Below are 13,020 nucleotides of genomic sequence, written 5' to 3'. Positions count from 1 at the left end.
ATATACCAAGTGAATATATTAAATGCCTAAGAAATAATATTCTTAACAGCAAAAAGAGTAGCACTTAGAAAGCACCCTTTCACTGATAGTCTAAGTTAACATTCTCCCTTCCATGTTCCAATAGTGCCACTTCCCCTTCCAGATAGCCATATAAACAAGAAATCATACCTCCTCTCTTCCTCTGGGTATCTTAAAACAACAATTGGAGCTCTTTGTACTTTATTTTGAACTTTGAAGACTTCTAAACTTTGCAACCCAAACCCAAGTTCCATTAATAAAAAAATATGTTAAGGAAGACATGGCTGGTCCACCTGTTTCTATAAATCTTTACCCTATGAGAGAAGTAGTTTACATATATCAACCATAATACTATTAATGATGTTCTTGTAAATGTAATTATCAATTTGTTTCACAAACACATATTTTTTAACCAGATTAGTGAGATGATAAATAGGCAAAAACAATGATAAATTCTACAGGCAAGCATTAATATTTTAACTGATTTTACATTTTATCTCTGTACTATTGATTTTCCTTTACAAAGCAGGAAGGGTTAAAACTGTGTATACATGTGTGTGTATTTATATATCCTATTTTATTTTATTTTTTTTAATATTTTATTTATTTTTGAGAGAGAGAGAGACAGCATGAGCAGGGGAGGGTCAGAGAGAGAGGGAGACACAGAATCCGAAGCAGGCCCCAGGCTCTGAACTAGCTGTCAGCAAAGAGCCTGATGTGGGGCTTGAACCCACGAACCGTGAGATCATGACCTGAGCTGAAGTCAGACGCTTAACCGACTGAGCCACTCAGGCGCCCCTATATATCCTATTTTAAATCTATGCTTTGATACATATTATAATTATCTAAAAAGTTGAGAACCTAATTACATATCCCTGATTAAATACCTTAATATAGACGGGTAGTCAGCATGAGTTATTTTAAAATTAAATCATTACTTTGTTTTCATAGTTTGTTAAAATCATCATGTAGAAATGAGTTCTCAATGGCAATAATTTATTTCATAGAGAAGTTTATTGATAATTTTACTCTTTTACTAGGGTAGTCAGGCTATGTTCAATTGGAAAAGCACATATTTGCCAAATGGAAATATAAATTTCTGAACAAAAAAATGAATGAATACATGCATACAGATCTGAAAATTTTAATTTATTTTTGTGCTGTAGCCTGAAGCTGTTAAGGTTATGCCCTGTGAATTCAGAAAAAAAAAATTACTTCTTTCGGTAAAATGGATGCATTGAATGGAAAAATACTGAATGGGACAAAATGATGTAGTGCTGCTGACCTGAGTAGAGATGATAAGTTCTGAAGAAAGTTGTGAATAAACTCTTTCAAAATTTTCCTTATGTACATGAACTAGATTCTGATTCTTTACAACATAAAACAGTTTGGCTTCATTAAGAAGTCTTTCGTCCCAAAGTGTAACTCTCTGTGGCCTCTGAAATCTTATGTCTGATCACATCATGCCCATAGTGAGAGAGGGAAAAAGAAATATTGCTAAGAATTGAATTTTCCCATCTTCTTTTTATGAAGTCTCCAGTAGCCCTGCCTCGTTTAGTCAACATATGCTTGGCTTTAAATGGAACTGAATTGATCTCTAAGGCACATGCCACACAATCTGGGGAGGGCTCTAAACCCCTAAATGTAATCAGCTGCTACTGCCAGTTGCCTGATAAGCACTATTGAATTCCGAATTAAGACTCTGAGTATAAGGGAAGAGCAATAAGGGAACGTTTATGGGAGACACATCTGAGTAAATCTATCTTTCATATGCTCTAGTTTAATTTACAGGGAAATGCTAAAAATTGGATAAGGAAAGATAGAAAAATGTGTTAAACAATAGTTTTATATTTCAGCTGAATGCATTGGAAGGTGCTCTTAAAATATCACAGAAGATAAATGAAGTACATAAATGCTGAAAATTTGTGATATCCCTTTCATACTTCTTTCTAAAATGATCATCAAGGCAGAGCACCTTATAAACAGATAAGTGTGCTCGAGCTCTCTTTCCATTATCAGCTTGATTATCTTCCACTGCCAATTCCCTGTTTCTATAATTACTTTTCAATCTTTTGGTGTAAAAATCTCACCGGGAGACTGTGCTGATGAGAACTCATTCACTCCATTTTCTACTCCCCAACAGCTTCTGTGCTGTGTTCAGGAGGGATGAGAAGCCACATTCCCAGCATATCCACCACACAGTGATGCTTGTGGAAGACCCCATTCTAGTAGCAATTGGGAATTCTCTCCAAATGATTTATTTCTTGAATAACATAATCGTAACTGAAATCTAGCAAATGGGCAGATATGAACAACTTGTACACTAAAAATTTGGTATCTGTTTTGTGTTAGAAGTAATAGATTGTGTTCTTTAGGCTTTTATCTTGAATAGGATTACTTAATATTTTTTGAAATGTTATATTGGTGTTATGTTTATCTCATTATACAAATCTAATAAAAACCAGTAACATATTGTTGTTGGAAGAGATTTGTTACCATATTCATTTTCGTAATCTATTCTCTTTCCACTTTTCTCCTCTCTTCTCATTTAAATGTTTTTTTAAAGACCTAAATATCTCTAAGATTTTGTTGTAAGATTATTTCTTTTTTTGCAGATGGTGGAATGCCCAATAATTATGCCAATTGTTTGAAAATATGAAAAAGATCCATTTCCTTATTGATTAGAGTTATTAGTTATTTTATTTCATTAGTTCAGTTGGTTTTACAGTTTTTCTCCATTTCTTTAAAAATAAAGTTCTTTCTTATTTATTTATTTACTTCCTTACTGATTTATTTTCTTTCCATTTCTAAGAGTTTGGCTTTTTAAGATTCCACCTATGCAATATACTGTAGTATTTGTCTTCCTCTGACTTATTTCATTTAGAACAATGCCTTCAAGGGTTATCCATGCTGTCACAAATGACAGGATTTCCTTCCTTCTCATGGATAAATATTCTACTAAATACAATATACCACATCACCTTTATCCATTTATCTGTAGATTGACACTGAGGTTGTTTCTATACTTTGGCTATTGGAAATAATGTTGTAATGAACATGGAAGTACGGATATCTCTTTGAGATTCTCATTTCATTTCTTCTGGATTCATACCCATAAATGGGATTGTAGGATTGCTGGATTTTATGGTAGCTTTTTTTTTGAGAGAGAGAATGAGCACAGGAGAGGCAGATGAAAAGGGAGAGAGAGAACCTTAAGTAGATTCCATGTCCAGTGCAGAGCCCAACTCAGGGCTAGATCTTCACACATATAAGATCATGACCTGAACCGAAATCAGGAGTTGGTTGCTTAACTGATCAAGCCACCCAGGCATCCCTGGGGAATATGGTAATTCTGTTTTTTGGTGTTTTTTTTTTAATTTTTTGATAGCTGTATTAAGTTTTTGTGGAAACTTTATGGTTTTCATTTTGGCTATACCAATTTGCATTCCCATCAGTAGTATACAAGAGTCTCCTTTACCCCATATCCTCACCAGGACTTGGTATTTATTACTTGTCTTTTCAATAATAGCCATTTTAACAGGTGTGAGTTGACATTTCATTATGGTTTGATCCGCATTGCCCTGATGGTGAATGATGTTGAGCATCTTTTCATGTATCTATTGGCCATTTCTGTATCTTTTTTTTGGAAAAAAAATGTTTATTTTGTTCTCCGCTTTTTCTGAAATTCAGATTGTGTTTTTTATTAAGTTTTTAATTTAATTCCAGTTATGTATATATGTTAACATACAGTGTTGTGTTAGTTTCAGGTGTACGATATAATGATTTAAAAAAATATAATACTTTTTTCAAAAGCTCATTCCATGACATCATCCTTGGGAAATTTTGGGAGGCCCTCTTCTCCAGCAGAGTAGTTATTAGGTATTTTTTTGCACTATTTTAAGATACTTTGAAGAATTGAGCACTTAATTCTTTTGCATTCAAATATAGATGATATTGATCCTTATACATTTAATTCTCCACAAATCTTAGAAATATTACCATATTGTTTTTAAGTATTCATCATGAAATGAGTAATATATAAAGCTGATCTGAGTTTTAACATATTTGAAAAATTATTATATTTATTTTGTTTAGAAATTTGCCAAAAAATTATCCTCTTGAAATTTAAAAATTTAAATAGGAAATTTTATAATGATTATTACTGCTTATTAATTTTTTTCAGACAACAGTAAGAGTTTGTGATTTCTAGGTCTAATCAGATCCAAAAATTTTTTTCCCCTTTATACCTTCCCTTGTTAGTTTTGACTGGTTCTTTTCCTTTGGGAATGTTTATTATTTTTAAATTGTGGCTTGCTGTTTTTTTCCTGCATGCTCATTGTAGACTTTCATATCTTTCAAACTTTTTATACGTTGTTTTTGCATTTTTTATTAAAATAAATTTATGTTTATTTATTTTTGAGAGAGAGAGAAGCAGAGAGAGAAAGAGACACAGAAACGGAAGCAGGCTCCAGGCTCTGAGCTATCAGTACAGAGCCTGATGCAGGGCTTGGATCCACAAACCATGAGATCATTACCTGAGCTGAAGTCAGATGCTTAACTGACTGAGCCACCCAGGCACCCCTGTTTTTGCATTCTTGATCATGCTTTTGTGCAGCAATTTTTGTGGAAATGTGGACGTTTTGGTGCCACAGTGTTTGAACTGGTATACAATCAACCAACAAACTGTGTCTTTTACACTATTAACAAAGGCTTCTAATCAAATCAGAAAGAATAATTTAGTTGCAGTAGAGTTTCAGCAGAAAATTCCCCTGCCACCAAATGGCCATGACTTTCCAAATATTCTAAGGGGCAACTGATCTGTAGTATCATTTTTGGGGAGCAGTATTTGGCAAGATATTAGGAGTTAAAATCAAATATTAATATTTCATAAAAAATTACAAGTCATAACTTTAGGTATAAAAATAATTTTGAAACCGTTTTGTGTCTTCTACTATTAGCTAAAGTTCTTTATTATATCATTTCTTATAACAGTAAGAACCAATTAGGTTTTATCAATAATACACATTCAAAGTCTTTTTTACCTTAGAAGACTAAATATTATATACCAAAATTTCCTCATGCATGTCCATTATTCATCTACACTTTAAAAGTATCATCAGAAATTCAAATTATTAACCTAAGTTAAATCAAATGTTGAATTAAATTAAAATTAAAGTATTAGGTTCATTCACAAAGAGAAAAAAACTGGAATAAAATACTGGCAGACAAATAAAGTCCTCAAGATAAAATCAATAACAACAAAATTATCAAAGAACTGAATCAGTAACTTAATTCAAAATGGTAATCTCTTTTCATAATTTGGCTATTGTTGATAATGTTGCTATAAACATTGGGCACAAATGTCCATTGACTGATGAATGGATAAAGAAGAAGTGGTATACATATATATATACACATATATGTATATATATATCATTGTATATATTTATATATATTGTGTATATTCATATACACAATGAAATATTACTTAGCCATAAAAAAGAATGAAATCTTGCCATTTTCAGTGATGTGGATGGAGCTAGAGACTATTGCGCTAAGTGAAATGTCAGTCATAGAAAGACAAATACTATATGATTTCACCCATACATGGAATTTAAGAAACAAAACAAATGAACATGGGGGGGAAAGGAGAGAGAGAGAGAGAGAGAGAGAGAGAGAGAGAGGCAAACCATAAAACAGACTCTTAACTATAGAAAACAAACTAAGGATTGCTGGAGGGAAGGTGAGTGGGGAGATGGGTTAAATAGGTGATAGGGAGTAAGGCGGGCACTTGTGATTAGTACCAGCTATTGTATGTAAGTGATGAATCACTAAGTTCTACATCTGAAACTAATATTACACTGTACTTTAAATAAATAAATCACTGGAATTTAAATAAAAATCCAAAGCTAAACAGACAAAAAATAAGACAAAATGCTGGTTTCAAAATGGTCTTAATATTTTTCAGTGATATGATTCTTTACTGTTAGTTTCTTATTATATATATGTATATATCATAGAAATATGTCATAGAAATATATATTTAGAAATGTCTACTTACATGAATATATAATATTTATATATATAATATATAAATATATAATATCTATTACTACTATCCTGTCACTGTATTTTCTTTTTTACTCCTTTGAAAAATAATTGTATGACTTTAAAAGTCTTAATTTATAAAGTAAAAATAATTTTAAATAATATCATTTTCTCCATCTTTTCATGGTCTGTATTTTAAGATAAAATTTAATTTTCAGTAGATCTCAAAGTCTTTATTCCCATCCTTTTATACTACATTAATATTTATCATGGGTCTTCATATTTTGTTTGCTTATATCACTAATTGAATATTTTGATTGTTACCTGTCATTGTTGCTTACAAGTCACAAGTCATTGTTTCTAAAACCAGTCACAAAATCCAGAAGGGCAGGTTAGTTGACTGGGCTACCACTTACTCCTACCTAAGTAGGTTGGCTAATAATTGATATGACTTATTTTCATGGCCTGAGGGTAGACAAGGTACAGATTGACTTTGCAGAAAAGCTGAAAGCATACAACTTTCAGAGATACAGTCAAAGGTGTAGGCCAGTTGTGAGTGGAGAAACAGATATTTGCACAGCTGGATTTGAGATTAGATAACAAGCCAGATGAGGATCAGAGCTTTGACCTCTACCTCTTTTCTAGACATTCTGGTCAAAGACAAACTGACCACAATCTCCTATGGAAAGGAAAAATAGAAAAAGGAAATGACATGCATTCTGTCTTCCTGACATGTTATCCCCCTGGAGAGAACCACAGAGTTGTGGGGTGGAGGTATAAGAAAAGTCACACTCGAAGGGGAGCAGCAAGTGATCACACATTCACTATAGACTGTCAAATCTATCTGTGCATATAGAGATACAGATACATGATAAGTAGGCAGGCAATTTTGTTTTATCCTGCTGATTTGTGTTATGGTATAATAAAAAGTATAAGGTTAGAAGATTATACATACCAGTAATATCAGCATCAAATTCCTTCATCCGTCATGGCAGCAGCTTTACACTGCTTTGTCTTTAAGAAGTTAATGGTGTTAATTTTTTAATTGGCTCTTGTTGGAATCCAAACAGCTCACTTGCCTGACTCCCCGCTGTTCTCTGGAAATGCTTTTGGCAAATGACAAGACAGATAATCCTCCTTCCTCATAGTCCCAAGTACCCTGCTTTTAACATTTAAAATGGCCCTCTTCAGTGAGCAAAAGTCGGGACTCTACACCCCAGAGAAGTACAAGTAGATCTGCTGAAAATATGGATTCCTGCTTTCAACCAACTTAAGCAGTGTTTATACAGATGTAAAGGAAGGAAGAAAATCTCTGATAAAATGAAGATAGATGAATGTATTTGAATGCAAACAATGAAGTCGTATTTAGGCTTCAAAATACTACCTGGTTGTATCGTTTGGCTCTGAAAGTTATAATGGAACATGTCATCCCGAGTGCACATACCTGGAATCCCCAGGTAGTAGCCAGTAGTGAAGTTGGCTTTAAATCCTCCTTTTGCCAGCAGACTGTCAGTGATGAAAAGCACAGTCATTCTATTGGTGGTTGAGAACACATCCTTTACTGGACCAGGCCCTGTGTACACAGCTGCTCCAAATGAAAACAAGATAATTAGTGAGGTGATTCTTTGAATCTGGAAGAAAATAGACCTGTTTTTGTCAGTTCCATTTTCTACATGTATGGTACATGCAGCGTGGCTTGCTCAGGAAGTGACCACATGTAAATAATTGTGCTTTCTTTTAGATTTTGGACACTACTTCTAGGAAAGCCAACTTTTCTATTGATCTTTTCCAGTATTGCTGTGGCTCAATAATTTAATGATGAATTATTTATAATATTATCTGGCTTAGCACCACCACTGCTATTCAAAGCTCATGTTACCCCAGAAGAAATGATTATTTGTCTGTTTTTAAAGACCTGTTTTTAAAGAAACTATGGAGATTATAGCTTTCCTTAGTAAAGTTTTGTCCAGATTTATTTGATTGTGTGTGTGTGTGTGTGTGTGTGTGTGTGTGTCATTAAACTAAGCTGAAGGATTGGATTAATTCGAGACAGATAATATAAACCTAAGTTATGGTTTTCAAAATATTTCCCACTGACCCCTGGGCTGGGGGGGTTTTACAAATGAAATACTCTCTACTACACAGTAAAGACTTAGGCTAATTACAATATACTTTCATATGCTTAGATACTTTATGTATTAGAATCTCCTAATTCTAAGTTCTGTTTCAAAAGAACTTCTTGCCTACAATTTTGAAAATTATGATTCTGAGATCCTCTGGAATTCTTATTTACCTTGCAATGATTGATGTAAATATTAAGAGGTGAAATGATAGAAATTAATTTTTCTTAGGTCATAAGAATACTAAAATTTTCATTAGAAGGACAATCTAACTTAAACATGGGAAAATAAAATGTGCTCATAACTATGTATATAAAAATCAAATTTGAAGTTCCTCAGTTCTTATTAGGACTAACCTCCCAGCCCCACTGAGATTTTTCATTGTCAATATGGTCATTATGTGGCTCTCAGAGTCTTCTAGAGGCCTGCACATTAGAACTTTGTGGGATTTTGCTGAAGAACCCTGTGCAAACAGCAATGGATTAGTATTGCTGGGAACCCTCTCCACCACCCTGCACCTGTACTGCATAGAACATTCCCTCTGGTCTTCCTCCATCGGTTGCAGTGTTCGTGTGATTGCATCCTGATTGCATAGCTACCCGGCCAGACTTTTAGGAATTGACTAATATGAGTCCAAAACAGTTAGATAAAAACACTTTTACTAATGAAGTATTTTGTTTCATGCATTCCAGTTGACCCTGTATTTTCATAATTTAATATATCACTTTTCAAAAGACACCTTTTAAAAATATTGGTAGTAGTTAAATAAGATAATAGCTATCACACTTGACTGATAGATTTTTATTATATGACCATGTATTTTATGACCTACATACAAGAATTTCCTCCACAATAGTACGCTTTCTCCCATGTTTATTTTAAAAAATTAGTAATTGATAGAAGTTAGGGCAAAATCAACTTTGGTCAATATCTGAATCATTTTCAGATACTTCTATAGAGGCAGCTGATACTAGAGACACAGAGTAATAACACAAAGTAAAAAAAAATCATAAAATATTTTTGCATAAAAACACAATTTGTTCTTTTAGTTTGAAGTGAAACAAAACTGGATTTAATAGCTACTTTTAGAAATATGATGTATACATAATGCATATTAAACTGAATAATGCATGTCTTTTAGCTCTTAGTCTCCAAGGTGTAATGCTTACTGTAGTGAATTAATATAGCCAGTAGAAATTACTCATGCAAAAATATTAATTCTGGTTTGCTAAGAATGCTCAAGAATATTATTCTGTCATTATTGCAAACACTCTCATTTCATTTTGCTTGTTGTGAGTGATTATATTTATTGGGAAGGGCTTTCTCCATCAATCCAACATCTTGCGCCATCCAACCTTCACAGTACTTATTTGCAGACTTACCTAAGAGCAAAGAATCATCTCCTCCACCGTCTCTGACTTCCACTACATCTGCAATATTTTCTAAGTCAAATTCTTGAAAATGAAGTTGTATATTCTTTCCCTTTTGTGCATTTAGATACCAAACACCTTAAAAGTAAAACATGACAACACAGTTTAGAACACAAATCAAAAGATTTACCTCAACAGCTTCACTCTCTTGAGAATTTCAAATATCTCTGAACATTTGTATATTAGGTACATATCATGTCCCTCCACAGCAGCCATTTCCATTATTGGTACAGTGCCTTGGGCATTTTGGAGAGCCTGACAATTTATCTACATCTTTATCTAGACTGTGTCATGCTTGTTTCTTCTTTTCTCATTTCCATGCCTAACAAATAAAGTGCACAATAATATTTATTTAATAAATCAACAAATTTAATACATTTATTCACACTGTTCTTTTAATATTCCACTGATTTTTCAGAAATTTTAGACCATTGCTTTGTACAAAAAATATATTCAAAAGATGTCTTCATGTGGAGTAAAGATGATAATCTCTGGTTCCTCATACAAGTCAAATTAGATTCATGGTTGTTTATTTTTTTTGGATCAGATAAGCCCCTGGAATAGTGACTTTATTCTCCGATGAAAGTGATACTTACTTATCTCTGGGTCATTTGAAGGAAGAAAAGCTGACATTTTCTAACAACACATTTTTCACTGTCATTAGAGCATTCCTTTCACTGGTAGATTTTCCCATTTAGATTGGTGTTGCTCTCTTAGGTGAGGTCATGGGCAGAACACATCTGTTTCCCAGGCCTACTGAAGTTGAATATTTGTAGGATGGGCTGGGGAATTGGCATCTTTAACATAATTTCTATGTAGATTGAATGAGCTACTCTAGTTAGAAATATTGACCTAGATATAGGCTCTGTTCAGTTTTAGCAAACTATTCTTCTCTCTAGACTTAAGAATTTTTAGTGAATCCTCATTATTTCATCTTTTATACTGAGAAACTAACTACATTAGTCTAGCTGCCTGCTTTGTTGACATGGGTCTATATTTACAAAAGGTGTGGATATCATAGTTGGCCCTTTACTTTTTATACTTTCCACTTACTTTATCCTGTGAAATTGTAAACTTGTTATATGAAATATAGACAGTATATGCATAATCAGGACGAGTGATTAAGAGAACAGTACCTGGAGTAAGGTACTTCCACTTACTGGTTTTATTCACTTTTTAAATTTGAGAATTATAATAGTAACACCTGCTTCAAAGAATTATTGTGACAATTTACTGAAATTCTATATTAAGCATTAGCAAAGTGCCTAGCATGAAATAAATGCTAAATAAGTGAGTGATCATTATTGTGATTGTTGTTATCATTATATTACGCAATCTTATAGACGTGGTAGTTGTGGTCAGGTTTGGCAAATTTATAATCCACTTTGTTGTGTCAATGTGGGAATCTACCCTTGATATATACATTTGTTTCTCAAGGCCTGGGAAAAGAAACAACTCACAAAAAGCCTTATTAGGGTAGCTGTTTGGAAAGTTCATAGAAGTGAATGTTGTATTTGGCTCCCACAGTTCAAAAGGTCCTCCACAGTCTGCTGAAAAGGAAACAACGAAAAATTATTAGTAACACAATGTTTATTTCAGAGAGATAATATATCCTTGCAAATTTCTAATTATATTTCTTGGAATACTGATTTTGACAGATAAAATGCATTGTTTGTATAAAGGAAAAACTTGCAACTTAAGTAATGAAAAACTACAGCTAAACTGGTCTCTTTACTGAAGAACTTCTCAAAACATTAACTATTCTTATGTTGTTTATGAATCTCCAAGAAGGCATAGTAGTATGCAGCATTTCCCAAAATTATTTAGGCAAGAAATAATTTTGCTGAGCATCTTTTATAAATGGGCTTCATGAAATAAGTTATCAGATACTCCCTGCTACAAAAAAATAAAAAAGAATCTTTATAATAAAACAGATCTTATATCTGTCATTCTGAGAAGGGCTAGTAAATGACTCATTTGACCATCTCTTATGCTTTTTCTACTTTTTTCTTTTTTTGTTTTCAGTAGAGAGGAAGCTTCACTGTTCTGTATACTGAGATGTTTTATTGTCAAGAAAGGGAGACAAACTGAAACTTCACTTGCTAACTAATTGTCCTAGACTGATCTGTTACCTAACATTGTCTAGGAGTCAAGTTGAGGAAGCACTTCTTAGAAAAAATAGAGCACAGATATTTTAGTTAAAACTAAGATGATTTAAGTAAGCATATTAACTGTATGAAATTCTTAACCTATTTCCTGCTTAATAGAAGAACATTCTAAAGTAATATAAAAATTTACCAACTAGTTTAAGTGTCCTAATTCTATCTTATTTTTATTAGCATGTTACATTTAAAATCAAAAGAATAAAAATAACCTAATTCTAAGGATAAGAAACTGAGAAAAGTATATATTTTTCCAATTATTAAAGGCAGATGATACTGAAATTATTTACTCCCAATAAGATAGAAATCAGATTATAGGAGGGATAATTAAACATCTCTATATCTTCATCAGTGCCTTCAGTCATACCCTCTTCTTTGGCCCCTTTTTTATTATGTTATTTATTTATTTATTTATTTTTGAGAGTGAGAGAGAGTGCACATGGGGGAGGGGAAAAGGGAGAGGCAGAGAGAGAATCACAAGCAGACTCTCAGCTGTCAGCATGGAGCCCTATGCAGGGCTCAGTCTCAACAAAGCATGAGACCATGACCTAAGCTGAAATCTAGAGTTCAGACACTTAACCGACTCAGCCACTCAGGCTCCCTGGTCCCTCTTTTACATGTTATCTACCTCAATTATGTAGATTCTCACAATTCATGTGCTTCTTCCAAATTTGTATGTGATGAGCCTTTTAGGTTTGGGTTTCATGATAGATAGGATTGGATAGAGAGGGACGATTGCTGTGGCTCAATTGTAGTGCTGCCATCCCATCCTGTTCCATAAAGTGGTAGAATATAGTCTACCTTACATGCTCTCCTGGGCAGGCTGGTCCAGAGCCAGATGAACTTAACAAGAATAATAAAAACTCTTATAAAACTTTATCATTTGTACATTGTTTCCATGCACATTGTCTCATCTGGGGGGGATGTGATGTATAAAACGAAGATGGGTTGGAGCTGGTGGTTTAAATTTTTGCCCTGAGGTAGCTACTTGTATTTTTGAGAGTTGGTTTTCTCATACATAAAATAGATATATATTAGAGATTTTCAGAGTTGTTATAGAAATCAGACGTAATTATGAAAAGTACCTACATGTTACCTGGCATATTCAGTAATGATTTTTAATACATACTTGTGGGTTAGGTAATTACTTTCATTATTTCATTTATAAATGGAAATTTGAGCATTGGAAATATTCAGTTACTTGCTAATGCTGTACACATTCATTTAGTGTCAAAGTCAAGA

At 33.2% G+C, this 13,020-nt stretch overlaps 1 protein-coding gene across 1 annotated transcript in view; it reads right to left on the bottom strand.

Annotated features, from left to right (window-relative positions):
- The window catches only part of TMPRSS15 (transmembrane serine protease 15), a 112,320-nt gene that overhangs the window by 42,608 nt on the left and 56,692 nt on the right, over positions 1–13,020 (bottom strand). Inside the window, exons 14-16 of the mRNA XM_039253762.1 lie at positions 11,077–11,166; positions 9,569–9,694; positions 7,511–7,651 (exon numbers count right to left, since the gene is read on the bottom strand). Coding sequence (XP_039109693.1) covers positions 7,511–7,651; positions 9,569–9,694; positions 11,077–11,166 — 357 coding nt within the window. The remainder of the gene's footprint in view (positions 1–7,510; positions 7,652–9,568; positions 9,695–11,076; positions 11,167–13,020) is intronic.

The sequence above is a fragment of the Hyaena hyaena genome, unplaced genomic scaffold (assembly GCF_003009895.1).
Source record: "Hyaena hyaena isolate Hyena2069 unplaced genomic scaffold, ASM300989v1 scaffold_461, whole genome shotgun sequence".
Lineage (NCBI taxonomy): Eukaryota > Metazoa > Chordata > Mammalia > Carnivora > Hyaenidae > Hyaena > Hyaena hyaena.
This window is presented reverse-complemented; position numbering and strand designations above follow the sequence as displayed.